The sequence below is a fragment of the Tympanuchus pallidicinctus genome, unplaced genomic scaffold, assembly GCF_026119805.1.
Source record: "Tympanuchus pallidicinctus isolate F22 unplaced genomic scaffold, pur_lepc_1.0 scaffold7, whole genome shotgun sequence".
Lineage (NCBI taxonomy): Eukaryota > Metazoa > Chordata > Aves > Galliformes > Phasianidae > Tympanuchus > Tympanuchus pallidicinctus.
This window is the reverse complement of record NW_026294791.1, coordinates 22,650,582-22,672,270: the sequence shown is the minus strand read 5'-3', so window position 1 is coordinate 22,672,270 and position 21,689 is coordinate 22,650,582. Positions and strand designations below refer to the sequence as shown.

Genomic DNA, 21,689 nt, shown 5'->3' with positions numbered 1-21,689 from the left:
CACACCCAGAGACCAAAACACTCCCTGGGAATTCTGTAAAGCAAGTAAGCTGCCTCACAAAGTGATCAGAAGTTCAGGAAAAGGAGAGATGTAATGCCAAGTGTCCGTGGGTATCACTGATGGGGTGGGGGCAGCTCTGCTGCTCTGCGTGTTGCTGTGGTTGGGCTGCACATTGCTATGGTACTAAGGATGAGCAGTGGGGACTGTTGGGGGATGCAGCCACCCCACTGGGGACACGGCTGCACCACCGTGCCCAAGTGCCTTCCGTGGGCCGGAGAAGCAGAGTGCTGGGTAGGCTGTGGGGCTCAGCGTGGTGCCAGTGAGCGATAGCGGTGCAGAGATTGCTCTTGGCATCACCCCATCGCCCACCTACAAACCCAACCAGGACGTGGTGTTCTCGGTGGGGTCATACTCCCCTGGCAGTGCCCACGCTGGGAGGGCAGAGCGGGGCAGGAGGGAGGCAGGCTGGAGAAGCGGCAGGGAAGCAGGGCACTTGCTGCCTCCACTCCTCCTAGGGGTGGAGCAGGAGCTCTGCCGTGAGGGGCACCGAGTGCCCCCTGCCCATTTTCTGCCGCAACAGCTGAGTCACCCCTGGGGCGCAGAGCCCCGCGGGATGGCCGCAGCGGTGTCCCCGCGACGGAGACGGGAGCAGCCCCAGCCCTCAGCGACAGCCGCGGGGGGGGGAGGAAGGGGGGTCCTGCGGGATGAGCTCGTTCTCGGGGAGCGGGGACGGCAGGAGGAAGGGCCTCTGCCTATCGCAGGGGGGCGGCGGGATCGGCCCCCCACCCACCAGCCGCACCGCTCCGCCCCGCTGCCCGCCCCCTGCGCGCCTCCCGCGGACGGCGGAGCGCGGTGCGGGGCCGGCGGAGGGGCGGCGAGCGGCGGCGGGGCGGCCCGCAGCCCCCGGGCGGCGGCGGGGCTGAGCGGCCCCCGGGAGGAGCGGGGGCAGCCGCCCGCCCGCCCTGAGCCGCAGCCGGATTTGCGCGGACAGCAGGCTGCCCGCAGGTAAGGCACCGCAACGGGTGGCTCCGCGGTTCGGCGCGGCTCCGGGCATCCCCGCCGACACCGGGTGCTGCGACGATGGGTCTTCCCCCGTTGTCTCCCGCAGCCTTCCCCTCGCCTCCAGGCGTGGGCTCTGGATGAAGCAGGCTGAGTAGCAGGAGCAGGGAGGCAGAAGCCTCCGGTGCTTTTGGAGCAAACTTAGGTCCGCGGAGCTGCCTTCAGCCCAGGGCGCTGCGAGAGCACGGTGCCCCCGAGGGCATGTCCGGGGCTGCTCGTGGCGTTTCGCCCCACGGAACGAATGTTTTCCGATAGGCCCCAGCCGGGGGATGCGGCATGCTCCATCCCTGCCCTCCGGAGAATTCGGACTCCTTCCAGCTCTTTTAGCAGTTGGAACAGGGAGGGATGCTGTCCTGGCTGGGAAGGATGCTCCAGGTCCCTGTGTTGGGAATCCTTTCCTGTATGGCCGAGAAAGCAAGGCTGGGAGAGCAGCACAGCCTTGGGTTCAGTGCTTCCCTGAGGGGCTGTTTGCTGCCGCCTTCCTCTGCCCAAGCCAACCCCCAGGAGCAGGTGCTTGGACTGTGCATCTCTGCTTCTCCCGGGTACATTCACTCGGGCACCGCTGGATCCCCATGTGCAGTCCCCCCTGCTCCCTACTTGGCAGCAGGCTGTCACCCTCCATCAGGCAGCCAGGCTGTGCAGCTGAGCTGTGACTTTGTGTGGGAACAGAGCATGGGTCCGCAGCTCTTCTGGAGCCGTGTGGAGGTTGTGATGAGCCTGGCACATCACCTGGGGATCCCATTGACTGCTGCTTGTCTGAAGGAGGTTGGGATCCAGCATCCTTATGATGGATGTACCATTGTCACACTTGCCATAGAGCAGATGGCACCAGGGCTTGTATGTCCCGCAGTGGGTATGCCTCTTTAGCCGTGTGCAGTGTTATATGGGCAGAGAGGAGCCAGAACCCCTTCAGACCGTGGAAGAAGAGGGAGGAACATATTCAGGAGGAGCTAGAATTTCTATGTTCTCCATAGTGTCCATGAGGCTGTCTCTTATGTCCAGGCAGTGCAAAATCCTGGCAGCACCTTTGGCGTTATATGAGGAGGACTCTGAGATATCCTTGGGAGCTGTCAGATGCTCCTGAGCCCACCATTGTGCCCACTGCCAGTGCCATCCCCTCCGTGTCTGCCTGAACCCCCTGTGCTGCACAGCTCAGCACTGTGTATGTGTGTGTGGGGAGGGATGCTGTGCCCCCCTCCCCAAAGCCACCCCTGCAGGTGGCACATTCTCTGTCCTTTGGGTATTCGGTGGGTGTGGAGGGTGCCCGGTGTTATCTGCAGGAATTCAAGATGCTCATCGCTGCGTGCAAAATCCTCCCCCAGAAATTCTCTCCTGGCTGTTGCTGATGGAGAATGGAATAAGCGGGAATTGAGGTTTCTCTACAGGTTTTGCTGCAACCAATTGTAGAATGGGCTGAACGTATTTCCGTGCTTCCCAATGCAAAGTGTTTGCTGTCGGAATGAAGGCTGCCTGCTTGAGCCAGGTTTTGCAGAAAATCACCTCCGGCTGAGACAGCAGCAGGGCTAGGAGCCCAAACCCTGTCCCGCTTACCTCTGTAGCTCTGAAGGCAGCACGTATGTAACAGTCTGTGCCTTCCTTTGGCTGCAGCACCTCCTATTTGATGGAGGAGCACAGAGGGGACCCAGGAAGACGCAGCCCTGGCAGAGATGGGGTGTCCCCAGGAGAGCAGCGTGCAGCCCGCACCCACCTGGGGGAGCACTGCTGCATCATTTCCCACGCAGACCCAGGGAGCAAATGTTTTCCTCTCGCTGTTTCTCTGCCTTAACAGGCTGACTGATTGCTGCCGACGTTTCGCTGCGTGCCACGCAAAGCGCAGCCCCTGTGCCTGTGGGCCACGGCGTCGCTGCTTTGCTCTTTGCCAACCCCCTGCAAGGCTGCACAGGGGCTGTGGATGGAACACGGCACGACCGTGGGCTCGCTGAGCTCTGTGTTGGGAGTGGGGATTTCTGCAGAACTCCCGGGAGGAGCAGCTGGCAGCTGGGTAGCTCTGTGGCAGAAGTGTGTGTGTGTGTGTGTGTATGTGAATTCCAGTCTAAACGGGAAAGGGAAAACATCCAGAGTTACGGAACTAATGCAAATGGAGTTGGCTTTCATCTCTCCCTGCAGCATCCCGGCGGAAGGCATTTGCATTTCCCACAGTTGGTTTTCCCTGCCTGTCTCGTGGAGCTGCAGGGCGCAGCAGAGCCATCCCACAGCACTGGGGCTCTCCTGACAGGTGCGCTCCAGCACTTGGGGTGGGATGTCCGTGTCCAGGGAGTGCAGAGGGCAGCATCGCCCCAGCCAGGTGTGCGTTTCCCCTTGGCCCCCTCCTAGCAGTGGAAGCATGGAGTGGGGCTCGCTGTGCTCCAGCAGCAGCTGTTGGCAGTGCTGAAGGACTACAGCCCTGCAGGACTCACCCAGTGTTTATCACACAACTCAAGCATCAAAGGCGGCTCTTATAGGCTCACATCTTCATATCAAATAACTCTGCAAATTCCCATCCAACTTAATTAAAACATTCACTGGGCTTGTTAACAGCACAAACCAAAGGCTGTCTTTCCTCAGGCACCAGCCTTTTTTAAGGAATGGAGAATGCAGAGTTGGTGCATGCTTCTTTGTTAAGGAATCACCTCTGATAGAGCCTCCCCACACCACTGCGTCTGATTAATCTCAGGCTCTCCAAAAGGAAATAAATATGTTTTCTTCCTTTTTATTTTTTCTCCTGGTGAGGGCTCATAGAACAAAGATGAAAAAGTGAGAAGTGCTTTGTATGGAAAGTTAGATGAGAGGGTGGGGGAGTGTCAAACCAGGGCCTATAATAGGAAACAAGTGCTGGTGAAAGTACCTTTCATCTCAAAGCACTCTGAGTGCTGTGCAGCACATGAATACACACAGGAACTGCAAAACAATTGACAACAAGCTGCATCAGGAGATGGAATCACCACTCCTCCTGGCAGCTGGGCCACCATGAGCACGTTCAGGTACCAAGGCTGCAGCCCTGCAAGGCTTAGAGTTGTAGAGTTGCAGAATGATTGGGTTGGAAGGCTCTGAGTTCCAACCCCTACTGTTGGCTGGCAGCCCCCCACCACATCTGAGTGCCCAGGGCCCTTCCAGCACCTCCAGGGATGGGGCACAGCCAGCTATCTGGTACTGAATGCCCCATGTGCCCAGCACACAGATGCGAAATGCAGGAACAGGGGGGTAGCAGAGCTCTTCCAATTGGTGGTTATAGCATTTGCTCACTGTGTGTCTAGACAAAGCTATAAAGGATGGAGAGGGCTGTTACCTAGGAATAAAACTGCTGAAACCAGCCCTGGAGAGCTTGTCGCTGCATTTCCAGGGAACTGGGAGATTCCTGGTGATGGATGTGACAATGCTGAGGGCTGTAAGCTCACCACAGCTGGGCACTGAGTCAGGGGATGTGCTTACAATGTCCCCACTGCTTGTGGCACAGACTGAACATTAACTGTGGTCTCTCGGCAGCCCTTGGCTGTTCCTGGGGCTGTCACTTGCTTACAGATCAGGGTTCAGTTCAACGACTCCAAAGCTGCAGCGGCTCAATACAGCAGCACGGGGGCCACCGAGGTGCCATTTGTCATCACAGTGTGCTGGCCCTGCTCCCACCTGCAGGCAGGGCTAGGGTCAGGGCAGCCTGTGCCACTGTGCTGGGGGATATTGAGAGCCAAACACTGTGCTTCGGGTCTCCGTGCTGTGCTTGAGCTGCAGGACTTCCACGCTTGGCAAATGGTGCGGGGAGAAGCGAGGCTGCAGGGATCTCATTTCTTAAGATGCAAATTCTCTCTGATCTTTGCTTCCACCACATGCAGCACAGTGGGGTCTTGGTCTGTGCTTAAGGCTCTGCAGCACTGTCATGATAGCAGAAAAAGGCATAAAGAAGAGGTGGGGCTCCTTGGCAAAGCACCTCAAAGGAAGCTAATGACGTGCTGCTGGCCACAGCAGGAGTGCACCATGGCTCATCCCATGCTGGTGATGGGGTTCTGCCCAGCCTGCACGGGGATGGAGCATAATCACAGGGCTCCACAGGGCACTGGGCTGATGGCTGGAGCCAAGTGCAAGCCACCAATCTGTATAAATGCAAGAGCAGCGTGGCTTGCGTGACTTGATGGCACATGAGGAGCATGCTGGTGGCCCCGTCATTGGTTTGCTATTGAAAGTCAGGGAGAATAACTGCACAGTTAGAAATAAAACCAGCATTTGTCCACTTTGAGATATGGCAGAAAAATTATGAGGTGTGCAGGTGGTGCTTGACAGACAGACCAAAGGAAGAAAAAAAAGAAAAAGGAGCATAGAAAGGCAGTTAGCTGCCCTACTTGATTTTAAGGGCATGCCTGTTAGCACTTCCAAGTGCACTAATGAATGAGTCACAGCTGTTTTAAATAGCTGATTACCTGATTGCTATCAGTTGCTATAGGGCTTGATGCTCACTTTCAGCTTGCTTTGCTGTGGTGATTTCTTTGAATTCTCTCTGTGCATGGAACAGAACCCTCCAATGTCTGGGGCTGCCCTGTGCTAGCAATGCAAGTAGGGCTTCTCCTGCATGGCATGGGAATGTGCCTGGGCAATATGGGCCTCTGAAGCACTGAGGATATACTAAAAGCTGTTCTCATCTGATTCTATAAAGAATGCTATTGGGAATACAGCGACATCTCCAGTATGTGAGTAAATATTGGCCTTGAATGAAGTTGCTGATAATGGGAGATAAGTTATCAACAGCTGCTTAACCTAATATTGCTTCTATGGAAGATAGCGCTGAGCTTTTGTAAGAGGTCAATAACGAGATGCAGAATCTATCACTGTATGAAATGCCCCTGACAGAGGGCAGTGCTTGTTCTCCCCCAGGGCTTTGTTGGAGCCTAGGGAGCGTATCAAGGTGGGATGTGTTTGAGGGTCAGGCCTGGCTCTGGGCACTGGGATGGCTCCAAAGGCACTGTGCTGACTCTGAAGGTGGCCCCAGTGATCCCTTGGCTCCCGCAGGAGCTGGGCTGCCTGCCCACATTCCTGCCTGCCTGCAGACCTGGCTGCCAGTCCTACCTCCATCCCACGGCCCCGCTGCCACTCGGTGAGTTGGCTGCAGATACTGGGGCGGCAGCTGCAGTCCTATCGATCCCTTTGGGGATGATGAGCCCAAATGAAGGCCCTCAGGAAATAAATATGGAATATAAAAATCTGGCTGCAAACAGAAGATGGGACTGAGGCAGTTTGTAAAGGGCTTTGGTAGTGGCTCCTACAGCCCGTTGCAGACTGTGCCTTGAATTCATGGAGAGAGAGCAGTGTTGCACTGAGCCCACTTTCACGCACAGTGCTGGTATAGAGAACAAGCAGGAGGCTCCTAGAGCCTGTGGCAATTAGCAGGCAGCTCAGCCTGCCCTGCCCTGGGCTGGCATCCTGCTTTCCTGCAGGTTAATTTTTGCAGCAGCAGCAGATTTATGTGAGCTTTTCCACACCTCCCTCCAGCCCTTGCCCTTCATTAGCATTGTGAGCTTCAAGTGTAGACTGATAGCAACTTTATTATTAAAGGTTGTGAGTTCCTGCATTATTGAAGTGTGGACAGCTGGGTGCACTCTCTGGACTTGCGTACACTAAAAGCACCCCTGCTGATCTGCTGGTGGTGTGGGAGCCCCCTCTTACAGCAAGGCTAGGTGCATCCTCCATCCAAGCAGCTGATCCCTGCTGTGGGCCGCAGCACTTTGATTCTCCTTCAGAGCTGGATTTATGCTCCTGCTGCCTCTCCCTCTGTGAGCAAGATCCCATCTGCCTGCTCTTTCCCCCTTTCTGCGCTGTGAGGCTGCATGCCTGCTCTTGGGCTTGCAAGCCTGCTGCCACCATACTCAGTTGTGCTAACAAAGATTTTTATTGCTACACCAGAGCCTTTTCCTGGGCAGCTTCCATGCAGTTCATTTATTTGCAGGCTCTCTGGCTCCTGGTTTGTTTTAAAGCTTTGTTTTAATCCCTTTGCAAAATATCCAGCTCCCAAATGAGTCTTGCTGGAATTCTTCTGAATAGGGCACCCATGAGACATGCTGCACAGGGTGGTGAGTCCCCATCCCCTGTGCAAGGGGCTGTGGTGGTGACCCCCAAAGCCCCACGCTGACTGTGCCTCAAAGTCATGAGGAGAGAGCAGCATTACTCTGAGCTCATCTTTCTGCTCAGAGCTGGTGCAGGATTTGTAGTTGCAGAAGAGCTTGGCGAAGCAGTGAGGCAGCCTTTGGTATAGGCAAAATAAAGCTATTCAGGGAAAAGAAATAGCAAAGGGAAATGGAGCAGCCATCAAAGGAGAAAATGATGAAAGAAAGGGAAGAGCTGGCACTATTACTCTGGGCTCTGGACTTACAAATCTGAGGTCAAACATGCATTGAGCTCTGGTGGCATAGGTGACGTTATGGGGACTCATTGATGTTCATTACCTTCTAGACCAGGTTCAGATGTCAGCTCAACATCAAACTGGAGCTGATCAAAACTGCCTCAGTTTGAAAAATTGTGGGAAACTGAGGTTTTCAAGTGAATGAATGTGATTTTAAGTGGCACCTGCCTTCCTCAGTACTGTTAGATCATTCAAAATCAAAGATCAGAAAGGAGGTAGTGGGCCTGCAAGCTAGACTGTACAGCCAGAAGCTGGAGAGCAATAATTGCTTGCTTGTGAGGAAGGGGGTTGCATTGTTCCTTATGCCCTTAGAATTGCAGAATGCCTGAGAAACGCAGAATCGCCTTCCTTAAGGAAGGGACCTTAAAGTTCACCCAACCCACGGGCTGGTTGCCACCCACCAGATCAGGCTGTCCAGGGCTCCATCCAATCTGACCTTGGGGATGACCTCTGGGGATGGAGTTTCTTTCCTCTAGGGCGTGCACTGCCTTGCTGGGAGTTACACTGGGACGGTGGAAGCACTGGGTGATAGTGGGGTGCTACTGGAAATCAGGTGAAGTGTTGGATGAAAGCTTTCAAATTGGCCAAGTGCAATCTGCCACCAGTGGCTTGTAGTGGTCTACTGCATCATGTCACTGTGCTTAATGCAAAATGTCTGTGAGCCGTCGCTGGGTGGAATTCTCTGTCAACCAGCTGTCAGGCTTAATTGAGTTGTCCTGTAAAATGTCTTGCATATAAGTAAATGGAAAAGAGTAGAGCCCATAAAAGGGCCAGAGTGTGGCACATCCGTGATATTTATGGGCTTCTCCATGGTGCTCATCACCATGGCAGCTGTGAAGGTCGATGTGGAAAGCTGTGGGGAAACGCCATGCGTGGTTCAGTGAAAATGTGGGGTGATGTGGGGCCACGGGGTCGTGGGGACAGGGACTGGCAGAGCCCTGTGATATTTTTCCTCCTCTGGGGCCATCTGTTTCTCTCCCGTCTTCTATTGGAGCTGAACTCTCTCTGAGGGTTGGAGATGCTCAGTGAGAGCTGCTCCTGGCTCTTACAACTCCATTCAAGAGCTCTTCTTGCACAGCAAATACATTGAGTCTCTTCTGCTCTGGGACTCACATGCTTATTAAGCTTTCTGCAGCGGAAAAAAGGTTGCGAGGCAATTCAGCTTGCTAGCTAGGTCATGAATCTGTGTATATGTTATGAATGGCAACAGTATTCATGTGCCCTGGGCTGTGCCCAATCATATCAGGCAGTAATACAAGTCAGGATGAAAATAAATCTTAATACCAACCACCCTACATGAAACGAGTGCTTATTTTACATAAAACCTAATTTTAGGATGTCAGGACTGTAGCCGATCCACTTTGTATCTCCCTGGCTTAGCATAACTGCGTATGTATTTATATTTATATATATACAAAACTAGATATTTGAGTACACGCTCTTCTTATGATTTTTTTTTGTCCCACTTGCCCTCTCAGCCAGCACTCTGCACGCCAGCAATCCTTCTCTTCCTTGCGTGGGTACCGTCATGCCCTGCAATATTAACGCGTTAATATTAATAGTACCATTATAATTGAGGCTATTTCCTTGGGCAGCAGCTGCTGGTGGATGCCAAAGAGTGGCCCTAAGGTGGGCTGCCAGCGGAGCTGAGGTCAGCACAGGAGTGCTGGACAGGCACTGATCCACCTCGGTAGGGAGCAGTGCCTTGGGATGCACTGTGCCAGGGGTTCCAACACTGCACACGTGCTCTTGTACCCACAGGGAGTGCTGGGGGAGAACCAGAGCTTTCTGTGGAATGCCCCGAGGGATTCAGGATGTGTTCAGGTTTTTCAAGTGCTCTGGGAAAAGTAGCATAGAGCTAGTTGCTTCACTGAGGATTTTGGCTAGCACTGGAAGCTCGTGGGAAGTGTCTTGCACTCGTGGCTGCAGAACAAGGTTTTAACTATGAGCCAAGCCCATCTTCGAGGCTCAGAAGCCAGCAAGCAAAGCTTTGTTTTGGATTGCTGTGCAAAATATTGCCAACGTGGTGAAGCCACTCATGAACAACCAGTCTCGGGAGCCCCAAGTGCTTAGGTGAGCCACAAGCAGGTTCTGTTCAAGTTCTCTTGTTGTTTGTCTTCAGTGTGAAACATCAGAGTGTGGTTGCCTCTGTGCTCGTAGAGACCTAAAGAACAACGAGAGAGCCTGCAGTGATGAATCTGAATGCCTTATGAACATTACAACATTACATGTAAGCAAGGTTCTCCATCTTATGTTTTAAAATTGTTGAAGTCCAACTCTATGCTAGGGTGATCATTTTATGAGGGATTTTCATAACTTTGGGATGCAACAGGCAGTGGTTCATTACCTATTTTTACACTTAATTGCTTTTATAATCCCTGTTAATGATAATAAAGCACTGCCATGAGGAGGCCAAGCACTGTGTCCTCACTGCCTTGTGCTGCTGCAGTGCAGCTCCTGGCAGTGCTCCCTGCTCACTTCTCTGGTTCTTGCAGATGTTGGCTTGTGGTGCTTCCTTCACCTTCCCACGAAGGCCATCTTTGGTGGCCTCCTGCAGCTCTCAATTGAAGGAACTTGCATAGTTCATTCATTATTTATTTACTCTCTGTGGATGTGTTAAGATGCATTGCTGGACTTGTGATGCTGATGAGCTCATGAGCAGTGATTGATGGCTGTAAGTAATCTGTGACCTGTTGGGCCCACAGCAATTGATTAATTACTCATTAAAGCATCCAGAAACAGTTTGCAAACCTTTTATAAACTATTTATAAGTGGACAGGGACTGCTTTATCCATCACTATCTGTGAATTTACAGTGGAGGGGGATTGGGAAGAGGCTGGATCTGTCCTGGTTAATGGTGGAGAATTTCCCTTATTTTGCAATTTAGCTAAGCAGGGCTGGTGAGCATCCAGCTCAGGTTTTTAATACACTCTTGGGCTAAACATAGAGCAAAGGATGAGCAGGCTTGCTTGTTGCTGTGCTTCTAGTGGGATAAGATTAAATTACCCACCCCATTTTCCTTCTATGCGTACGCAGGGGGTGTGGAGCCAGAGGCAGCAGCTGCCAGCATAGTGCAGTGGGCTGCTGGGTGCCTGTGGGCAGCGTGCCGGTCCCTGCTCGATGGGATGTCAGCATCCATCATCACTTCTAGCAGTCCATCTATTATCTCACCTGCTGCTGATGCTGTCTAACAGGAGCCAGGATGCGTGAATTCTGTGGAATGGTGTGGGACAGATGTGCATGTGGTTCTTGTAAGAGGCTCTGTCCCTCCTTCCTCTTTCTGCCTCCTTCTGAGAACGCTCGGTGCAGGGCTGCAGGCCCAGGCATGGGATGGATGAGCCCGTGCTCCGTGGGAAAGGGGATCAAAGCACTGTGGACAAGCTGGTGGTGGCAGGTCCATGCAGCTGCATCTGGTCCCTCGTGGTGCACTGTTTGATTTACACAAGGGGGATATTTTTTTTTCTGTAAACCAAACTGTCTGGCAAGCTGTGCAGTGGAAAAGGACCTGGGGGTGCTGGCTGACATCTGACTGAACGTGAGCCAGCAGTGTGCCCAGGTGACTGACCAAGAAGGCCAGTGGCATCCTGGCTTATATCAGAAGTAGTGCAGCCTGCAGGAGTTGGTTGTCCCTCTGTACTCAGCTCTGGTGAGACTGCACCTTGGGTGCTGCGTTCAATCTTGGGATCTTCGCTACAGGAAAAATATTGAGGCCCTGGAGCATGTCCAGAGAAGGGCAACAAACTGTGCCAGGGCCTAGGGCAGTGTTTTTGGGGGGACCAGACTGCAGCATAGGCTGCATGCACCCGGTGTGCTGCTTGTCATTTTTATTCTTCCTGAGAAGACTGAGCACTGTGCTGTTTTGAAGTCAATCTAAGGTTTAGCAGCAGAGGGGTGGAAGGAGGAGAAGGGTAAAACAGCCCCCAGGAGAAAGGACAGCTTTTTCAGGCTGAACAAAGCATTTCAGATTGGCTCCGAGCCATTCTTCACAGTTCTTTATTTTGCTCAAAAACCCCACTGCAGATAATTATATGGTGGGCAAAGAGAAATAATTTGTATTGGATTTCCAGCCAAACTGCTGGACTGAAACGAACTTATCTCTTGGAGATGAGGGACGATGCTGCCCTGCCCTGGAGGTGCCCCACATCCCACCCCCCCGTCCTGGATTCCAATTCCTGCAGCTCCAGGGCTTGAAGCTGTAGTGTTTGGCAGCTGCAGGGCAGGGCTGGGCTGGCAATGACTTGTGTGATGAGTGAATGGCAGTGCCTTCAGTGGGTTATGGTCAGCAGCAAGAGCTTCCCACACACGCTATGATATCAAATGCAAAAAAGATGCTCAAAAGAGATGAGGCAACTCAAGTTGGCAACTTGAGTTGGGTTTCCCTTTCTAAAAACAGTTCCCAAATTGGCCATGTTGGATCTGTCTTCGTCCCTCATCCTCTGAGCATCCCCTATGCCTCCCATATCTCAGTGGGGCGTTAGTAGTTCCCCATCCCTAAATAACATCTTTCAGCAGCCTGTTAAGCTTTGAAACAGATTAGCATTGCCTTACAGCTGTGTGCACAACAATTTTGCACAGAAATAGCATTGCCTTTCCAAGGGGACGCGTCCCATTGGGCCCCTGAGGGTGATCCCAGAGGCTGGGAACACTATGCTGAGATCGCAGCACCGGGGGAATGGGCTTTGCATCAGCAGAGATGCGTGGATACCCAGAGCTGTTTCTGAGGCTGGAAGCCAGGTTTGGAATGTTAATGACAGAGCCTTTCATTTGGGGAGCAACCGCTGTCAATGACCCATTTTTCTTTGTATAATGATCATCATTACTAGGAGGAAAATGAGCACTGAGGACGGGGACAAACGCAGGCACCGAGGAGAAGGGATGGCAAAGCGCTACTCAGGGAAATAAACCTTTTGTCCTCGGGAGCGCTGGAAAGATGTCTTTAAACATGCATGTAGATTTGTAACAAATCAGGCACCGCGGCCTGAGACAGAGAGCAGGAGCGAGGAGCCGTAAATATTTCATCTCCTTGGCAGTGAGCTCCCGCTCAGCAAATTGCCGTATCCCCCAGGGTGCGGGCGCTGCTTGCAGCTGGGCGGGCAGCCCCTTCCACTGCTTGTCCTCAGTAGAGCTTTCCCTTGACAACAATGCATTTTCAGTTCTTTTTTTTTTTTTTTTTTTGCATGGGGAAAGAATTTTATTACCAAAGAAAGCCTGAAAAAGCAACGACTTATGGAAATGAATGGCTGAATCCAAACATCTCTGCCAGAGAGGGAGCTTTGGGAACACAAATTCCCATTGTGTTGAACGTGACCCAGCATGGCGATCCCAAAGTGTGCTTGGAGAGCTGGGCCTGGAGATGGCTGCTATACAGTCTCAGAAATCCTTTGCCTTTAGGACAGGAGTCAGAGCCCAGCTTATTGAACCTGGTCTCCAGATGGAGTACAGGGCTCCTCTCTCTGCCCGGAGCTCAGCCTGGGAGCCATCAGCTGCTTCTGACCACACTGTTCAAGCATCTCAATAATTCCATTAGGCATGACCCAGGGAAAACCTATAAGTGTGCAATGGATGGGGAGGGTGAATGCTGATCCCAAGTAATTGGTCTCTCCTGGAGCTACCTGCAGAGCCTTGTGGCTGGGCTCATATGCCAAGGATATATCCGGTCAGCTCTGAGTGATAGAAGTCTGCTCTCTGGGTGCTGGGATTGAATTAGACACCAGCAAGACGGATGTTATTGGATTTATTAGATGATGAGTAGGAGGAAGGCTGAAAACAGAGGAAGAGAAATGTCTCCCTGCTGACCTTGGGGCTGGCATTATGTTTCTTGCAGTGCATCGAGGTGGGTGCAGTGTTTATCTCCCAGGCGGAGTTGGAGCTGTGGATGCCAATGTTGCCTCATGGGGTGCTCTGTGTCACTACCCACCCCGTGAGTGACTCAGCTCTGGTCTGGGACTGCCACATTCATCACTGTCTGCAGGAAGACGTGCCATGGGAGCTGTGTTGCTGAACCTGATGGCGAGGAGCTGCTGCCATCGATAATTAACACTGGGCTCCTATTGCCAAAATTAATTCACGGAGTGTGCAGCGAGGCACAGTTCTCTTGATTGTGCAAGTCATCTGGCATGGTGGAGGTTCAGGTTGGATTTTAGATAAACCTCTTTCCAGAAGGAGTCATTGGGCACTGATGCAGGCTGCCCAGGGCAGTGGTGGGGCCACCATCCCTTGGGGCTGTTCAGGAATAGCAGAGATGTGGCATTGAGGGATGTGGTTTAATAGCACAGTGGGGGTGGGCTGGTGGTTGGACTTGGTGTTCTTTGAGGTCTCTTTGAATCTTCATGACTCTGTGATTCTCCTGTTCTGCAGCCGCCTCGTGTTAATTGGGAGCATAACCATTGCTCTCAATTAGAGGGCAGGCTGTCGGCAGCAGGCTGCCTGCCCAGTGCTCTGCATCTCACTCCTTGCAGCCTGGGGAGGGACAACACAGCTGTGTGCCTCCAACCAGCACTGCCTAGGCAGAGGGGCAAGCAGCTCTACAAAAGCTCCTCACTGGTATCTTGGTTTTCTTTCCCCTAATATCAATAATATGAGGTTATCTGAGGACCTGGCAGTGACTCGTGTACAAAAGAGCAGCCCTGAGCTACTGAACTCAGCTGCAAGCTGTGTGCTCTTGATACCCCTGCTCTGCCTTGGGCTGGCACTCAGGTCTGTGCCTGCTGGTAGTGCTGAGCAGACTGAAGCACTGTGTGGATGGAGCACAGTGGCCAACTGGATTTGGGCTGTCTCACCAGGGAATTACCAGCTGAGTGTGGAGCTGTCTGCAGCTCCCACTCACATCTCCCAGGTGTGGGTGGAAGGGTCCCGTTTCTCTGATCATCACACAGCCTGTGTGTGGTGCTTTGCCTCTCCAGCCCAGGGCAGGGTGTTCTCATGGTAGCAGCACCATGCTGTGGGTACTGAGGGGATTTGGGCACTGTGAGATCTGGGGTTTGGTGCTAATCAGAATGAGGTCTTACAAGTGCACCTGCCTTGGAAACACTGAGCAATTCTGCTACTGGAGCCACATGTTTTATTGGGAAATTGTTTTGATAGCGTTGGAGCAGAGCATTATAATTCTTACATTTTTATTCCAGTCCAAATGACTCATTTACTTTCTCTGAACACTGTATTTAAGCATCTGAAATGTCTGCAAGGTCTTTTTTCCCCTGCGTCTGTCTAACCTCACCCAGCTGGGTGCTGTGAGCAGACACAGCCCTGGGGGGGCGCAAGCACTAGGGGCAGCAGCACAGTGTGGATTTGCCCACTGCTGTGGGCAAGGGCTGGTTCCTCTGCCAGCCTCACTGATCTGCTTCTTCTGGGAACAGTCTGCAGCTCTCTTCCCATTTTGCTGTGCCCACACGGCAGATTACATGTAATCATTAGCAAGAGGGCTATTTCCTCTTTCAGATACAATTAGTGGGCAGGGCCTGGAAAAATTCTTCTTCAATCTCATTTCCTGCACAGGATGCTCTTGAGATGCCTGGGAGGATGCAGATCCCTGGGGCTGCTGGCTGCAAGGTGACTCTGGGCTGTGAGCATCCCATGGCAGTTACAGAGGGGGACCCCGGATGCGCTGATGGGGATGTGATGGCACTTCAAGGGGTGAGCTCTGGGCAAAGAGAGGAGGAGCTGCATGCAGGAGGGAGGCAGCAACAGCTCTGCAGGGCACCTCCAGATTTATATCCAGGAAAGCTGGAATAAATCAATGCAATTAAAGTGCAAATGAAGCTTTAAGCAATGCGGCATCCTAACTACCTGGGAAGCGTGATGGGTACGCTTTTGCCTCGCTCACTCCTTTTTTATTCAAAAAAAAGGCTTCAAATCACTTCAATAATTTAAGCTAATTTTCAAGGTAGAGCTGGGTTCAGGAGGTGCCTGCAGGCATCGGTGAGGATGCTGTGTGGCAGCAGCCTGACCCTGGGGGGGGCTCTGTGCTGGGGGACGCCCAAGAACGCAGGGCCTGCATGGTGCCTCCCCACATTTATTTACAGGAATTCATTGGGAGGAAAGTATTGGGAATACTTGTCTAAACAAATATTTGCCTCCGATGTGCGCTTGTGGCTGTCTGACAAACTCATTTTCTTGTTTATCCAGCACGTTTCTCAAGCGGCTTCAGAACGTCATTTAAAAATTATGAAGTGGGACTTCCCAACTAATGACTGTTTAAAATGATTGTTTAAGAACCACCTGTTTGTTCTAATAGTCCTCCGAGGGGACTTGTACTTCCCCCTCCTGGTAGGACAGTCGTGCATCACTCAGTGTGGAGACCTCCTTGTTTTCATACAGGCAGGGCTGGATGGAGGTGGGGAGAACAGTGGCTCTTGTGCACAGCACTTGCAGCACCTGTGCTGGTGTGAGAACCACTGCCCTCCACTAACCACAATCCTTGGAAGGAATAAATGCTGAAAGGGGAGAGGAAAAAAAACACCATTCCCTTTTGAAAGACCTAATTTATCTGGAATTATCCATCCTTGGCTATAAATCCCCTGTAAAACTTGGCAGAAGTTGCAGCAGTGACTATATATTTTTTTTTTACCTGAAAGCCAAAGGAGGAACAAACGGAATGAACAAGCAGTGCCTGCGAGGTGCCGTGCTGGTGAATGCAGGGCTGCTTGGGGTGCAGTGCCTGCCATGCTGGGAAGCTCTGTGCATGGGCACGCATCTTTCCCATTAGGTTCCTTGCCTTGGTCCTGAGCAGTTCCTACCTGAGACATGAGTTTTGCACACCAGTTGTCCCAGCTGGGAAAGGCTCCACCAACATATGCAGCTTCTTCATGTACAGAAGGGCAAGGCTTTGATGTCTTGAAATTTCTTAGGCTTGGCTTTCTTAGGCTTCTTTCTTCGCTACCTGAAAGGTGGCTGTAGCAAGGTGGGGTTGCTCTCTTCTCCAAGATAATGGAGATAGGATGAGAAGTAATGGCTTCAAGTTGTGCCGAGGGAGGTTCAGGTTGGATGTTAGGAAGAATTTCTTCTCCGAAAGAGTGGTGATGGACTGGAATGGGCTGCCCAGGGAGGTGGTGGAGTCACCTTCCCTGGTGATGTTCAGTAACCATGGAGATGTGGCACTGAGGGCCATAGTGGGCATGGTTGGACTAGGTGATGTTGTAGGTCTTTTCCAACCCTTATTATATTATGAAAAAGCCACTTAGTGTTAAGGTATGCACGGGCCATGGTGTTGAGTGTATGCCTCTGGTAGGGTGCTTGGGTGGGTGCCTGACTCCCATTGGGGGACTTGGGGGGCTTTTGTCCCATGGCACAGAGGGTCCCTAATGCCTGTTCTCTGCCATCTTTTCCAGAAAGACGGCATGGAGCGAGACTTGCACAGCCACAGGCAGCAGGAGCTTGTGGTGTTTGACACAGGCATGGCACAGCCCCATGAGGATCGGCGTGGAGGTGGCTCCCTGTGAGTGCACAGGGACGCCCTCAGTCCAGGACTGCCTCCTCTTCCTTCTCTACCGACCCACTTCTCCCTGCTGCCTCATTTCCTACAACGCTTCCAAGGATCTGCGAGAGGCTTTGGGGCCAGGAGCCAGCAAGTGTATTGCCAAATGGGGCTGGAGAGTTTGGTGACAACGGGAACACAGAGCAGGGACACTAAGTGAGCCCTGGCTGCTGGCAGAGGACGGTGCCTGGGGCTGCTTGGCTGGCGAGGGGCTCAGGACAGAGCCCTGAAGAGCGGGGCTGCCAGCTGACCTGCTGCTCCTCCACAGCCTGCTCCTTGAGTGGGGACACAGCATCCCGTGGTGCCCACACTGATGTCTGCCCGCACCTTGCTGGCAGGCCTGCTCCCCTAGTGCCGGCGTGAGGCTCTCACCATGGTGCTGCCACCACCCGACAAGCGCCACGTCTGCCTGACCACCATCGTCATCATGACCAGCATGGCCTTCATGGACGCCTACCTGGTGGAGCAGAACCAGGGCCCTCGCAAGATCGGGGTCTGCATCATCGTGCTGGTGGGGGACATCTGCTTCCTCATCGTGCTGCGCTACGTTGCGGTGTGGGTGGGCGCGGAGGTGAAGACGGCCAAGCGGGGCTATGCCATGATCCTGTGGTTCCTGTACATCTTTGTGCTGGAGATCAAACTGTATTTCATCTTTCAGAACTACAAAGCGGACAAGAAGAACCTGGAGACAGTGGCCAGGAAGGCCCTGACGCTACTGCTCTCCATCTGCGTGCCGGGGCTCTACCTGGTGCTGGTGGCCTTGGACAGTATGGAGTACATACGGACCTTTCGGAAGAAAGAGGACTTGCGGGGACGCCTCTTCTGGGTGGCTCTCGACCTGCTGGACATCTTGGACATCCAGGCCAACCTGTGGGAGCCGCACAGGACCGGCCTGCCCATCTGGGCGGAGGGGCTCATGTTCTTCTACTGCTACATCCTGCTCCTGATCCTGCCTTGTGTGTCCCTCAGCGAGATCAGCATGCAAGGGGAGCACATCGCCCCGCAGAAAATGATGCTCTACCCTGTCCTCAGCCTGGTCACCATTAATATTGTCACCATTTTCATCCGGGCCATCAATATGGTCCTGTTCCAGGACAGCAGGGTTTCTACCATCTTTATTGGCAAGAACATCATCGCCATTGCCACCAAGGCGTGCACCTTTCTGGAGTACAAGAGGCAGGTGAAAGAGTTCCCCCAGAATGCCATCGCCCTGGAGCTCCAGCAGAACTCCCTGTCCCACAACCAGACCATCCACAGCACGCAGGGCATCCCTCATGAGCCGTCACCCACCAGCGAGATCCTGGACACATGATGGGCGGTGGCTCAGGGCCTTGGTTCCGATACTCCGTGCTGAGTGGAGGAGAGGTGCTGTTTCTCTCTGGCTGCATAGGTTGAGCGTGAGGGACAAATCCCAGCAGTGAGGGCTCTTCTAGGCACAAAACACCAACCACGTTGTAATTGAGCTATGGAGTGTCCCCTAGACGTCTTCATCTCAGGTATAACCCTAGGAGTCCTCCAGTCAAACCAAATGAACTTGTAAAGGACCCAAAAAAGCTAATCTTCTCTCTCCCTCCTGCCAGCCTCTCCCCTCCCAAGCAAAGGCCGTTGAGGTTGCAGTGTCCCTTCCTACTCCTGGAGCACCTCACCTTGACCCCAAGTTCTGGAATGAAGATTTTGTTACCGGAGACCTTCTTATGGTGTGGGGACAGGGCCATGGGTGTTTGAGCTGGGGGAGGGTGGGGTGTCTGAACCAATCAATCCTGTGACCGTAGATGTCTCATATCCCAGTGATCACATTTACAGTTTGTTGTTTATAACATCTCCCCGGGTCACACGGCAGGTGGCAGCGAGGACAGCCCCCTCCCAGCTCTGCCAGGAGCAATACGTGCCAAGCTGGAGCCAACCTCACGCTGGTGTTTTATGGATTTCATTCACTTGAAACGACTCAGCACAATATTTCTATTTTTGGAAGGGTCTCTCTGTTTTGCTCTTGCCCTTGGGCCCCTCCCATGCCAGCACATGTGGGCACCGAGGAGGATGGCAATGATGCGTTTCATTCTGGCATCAAGCGTTTGTAAAGAGGGCTGCTTTCCACAGCTACTATATTTTTAAAATAAAATATTTCAAATTAAAAAAAAAAGAAAGAAATGCTCGGGAAGGCAGTGGAAAACTGGGAGTGTCTTCAGACTGTCTGTTGGACCACAGGGACATTCCCAGGTCTCCTCTGCCCAAGTGGTGGTGAGGGGCTCAGTCCCTGGGTATGGGGTGGGAAATGAGGGCCAGCGGGACAATAAAAGCCCATTGAGAATGATGGCTTCTTGTGGTCTCTTTTCTGCCACTTGGGGAAGGGCAGCTTGTATGTGGCCCAAATCTCTTGTGTCATTCTGTCCTGGTCCCCAAAAGCCAATGATTGCCCAGCTGCAGCGGTGTCCCAAGGGCTCAGGCAGCTCTTGGATCCTTTGGCTTGGTATGGGAGGAAAAGGGGATACAGGCAATTAAACGGCATTGCAAACACAGAGAAGTAGATATTTTTCCTAAACCACCCATCTCATTTGGAGGAGATTGGAATAAAATGCCTGCTGCTGTTTACATTTTCCTTCCACATTTCCTCCTGGCTGTGCTCTTTGAATTTGACCTAAATCCACAACTCATTTTAGCCTCCATCTTCTCAATCCATCATCATCTGTCCAAAGCATTTCGCACAGCCCCAGTTCAGCTTTCCACATTTAGGAACAGCTGGTCGTGTTGCTGTCGAGCTCTCTTCAGGCACCCCATTGCCTTGGGGGGACTTTGTGGTGGGGGCTTCTCTGCTGGGAATAAATCCATGGATAAATAAAGCAGTTTCGTTGCCAACAGCCCTGAGTTTGCAGTAGATTAACTGGGTAGAAAAGTTTCTGCCACCTGTCCCCCAGGAGGAAGAGTGCAGGTGATTCAGAAGGCATTAGCAGAAATTAATTAAATTGCTAAATTATTCTGGAATACCTATGGAATTATATATTACATCTCTACTGGTGCCATTAAAATACGTGCAATCAGCATCTGTACAATTAACTCCCAAGCATCTAATAACATTCTGTCACTCGGGTAATTGATTTATGAGCCTTTATTTGCAGCTTTTCCACTGGTCTGAGCAGAGGGAACCTGCAGGTGCTCGTGGGCAGTGCCTTGGGGAAGGCTGAGAAGCGGTGTGTGAGAGCAGGTGGCACCAAGCAGAGGTGGGGAAGGAGGACAGCTTCCCACCCCAAAGCACAGCTCTGCATGCCTTGGGGTTTCACGCGTGCCTGGTTTCAGGTCTGCCATCCTTGAAGGATAGCATCCGTTTAGGTTACTGATTCACACGTGCTCATTTAATTTCACCTTAATAAATGTTTTATGTGGTTTTGACATGTTCAGCGTCTCATATGTATTGATCACAGCAGCCTGAGGAAACATTATGACCATAACATTGCAGGAAGCATTTAAGAAGACCCTGGAAAGCTGTACTGGTTGCCACCTTTTTCCTTGAAGACAAGGAGCAGTCAGAGGGACGAGTTGGGATCGCAGCGTGCCCAGGTGAGCATCCTGGTGCTACAGCATCTAATGTGCTGCTCTTCCCAGCAGACGTGCCCCATCCATAGGGGCATTCAAGGCCAGGTTGGAGGAGCCCTGAGCAGCCCATATGTGGGGCAGGCAGCCCACAGCAGAGGGTTGGAGCTCGCTGTTCTTGGTCCCGTCCAAATGAAGCCATTCTATGAAATGTGCCCCCGTGTTGGTGTGGGGCTGTGGGCATGTTCTGGGCACGGACACCATGTCCAGCAGAGCCCTGCCGGCAGAACCAGGCTCTGTGTGCCTCCCTGCACTGCTGCCAGGCAGCGCTTTGTATGCAGGAATGGTTCTCAGATGTTTCACTTCACAGCTGGTGAATGTACTCGGGGAACTCAATAAACCTCTGTGTAAGGAATTATCTCTCATTAATCTCCCCAGCAAGGCTGGCACTGCATAACATTCTGCCTGCATATAGCAGGGCACAGTGGAACGGGCAATAGGCAGTGAGTTATAATGGGAGAGCCCCGGGCTTTAAGTAAAGGATAAATCCCCATAAAGCTTTCTGTCCTCCTGACCTCCTCCTGGGAAGAGGACAGCCCTGGGAGGAACAGTGCATGGTCCTGTGGCCACACTGCCCACCTGAGCGCAGGGCTAGGACACGGCAGTGGTGCCTCACACGCAGGGACATCCCAAAGTGAAGGGAGGTGATGGATGGGCTGGCCCTGCTGCTGTGCCCAAGGACATGAGCACCGTGCATGAGCAGAGAAGCACCCTGCTAATGTGAGTGCAGTCCTGGTGTGATTGATCACAGGGGGATGGGAGCCAGGGGTGGGAGGGAGGACAGGCAGGGAACTTCTGCTCCTGAAGGGCTGTGTGAACTGATGGGGCATTTTGCTGCAGTATGGGTTGGGGAAGAAAGCAGAGATGTGGCCATGGAGGGAGTATCAGCCACAGTGCCAACCTGGGAAGCAAATGGAAAAATAAAACCACAGTGTAGTAAAGCTGTTCTGCAGCCATAACCAGCACGCTGAGCTAGAAAGATGATTCAGCCCATTTTTTAAGAGTCTACTTTTATGGATGCCTAATGCCCCGTGACCAGTGTCCAATGAGGAGCAATTAAGCATTTGCTTAGAAAAAATGTGTCTCTTCAAGCAATAACTGGGCAAAGGTTCTACCCCCGTAGCATCAGTATTCGGGTTTGCAGTGGGAAGATAACAGCGGGCTCTGCTCCCTCACATGGCTGTGATCTGC

The 21,689-nt window shown here is 52.5% G+C and overlaps 1 protein-coding gene across 4 annotated transcripts; it reads left to right on the top strand.

Moving 5' to 3' along the window:
- The first annotated feature begins 880 nt into the window (after positions 1-880).
- On the top strand, positions 881-20,302 carry LOC128072646 (transmembrane protein 121). 4 transcript variants are annotated; one of them, XM_052666670.1, is made up of 3 exons: positions 894-1,005; positions 14,936-15,073; positions 16,768-20,302. In XM_052666670.1, exon 3 carries the CDS (start codon positions 17,287-17,289, stop codon positions 18,223-18,225), a length of 939 nt encoding a protein of 312 aa, XP_052522630.1. In that variant the 5' UTR covers positions 894-1,005; positions 14,936-15,073; positions 16,768-17,286; the 3' UTR covers positions 18,226-20,302. The 4 variants fall into 4 exon arrangements, with proteins under 4 accessions (XP_052522628.1, XP_052522630.1, XP_052522631.1 ...); XM_052666668.1 differs by lacking the exon at positions 14,936-15,073 and having other exon boundaries at positions 881-1,005; XM_052666671.1 differs by lacking the exons at positions 894-1,005; positions 14,936-15,073 and adding an exon at positions 5,494-5,601 and having other exon boundaries at positions 16,772-20,302.
- Positions 20,303-21,689: the final 1,387 nt, after the last annotated feature.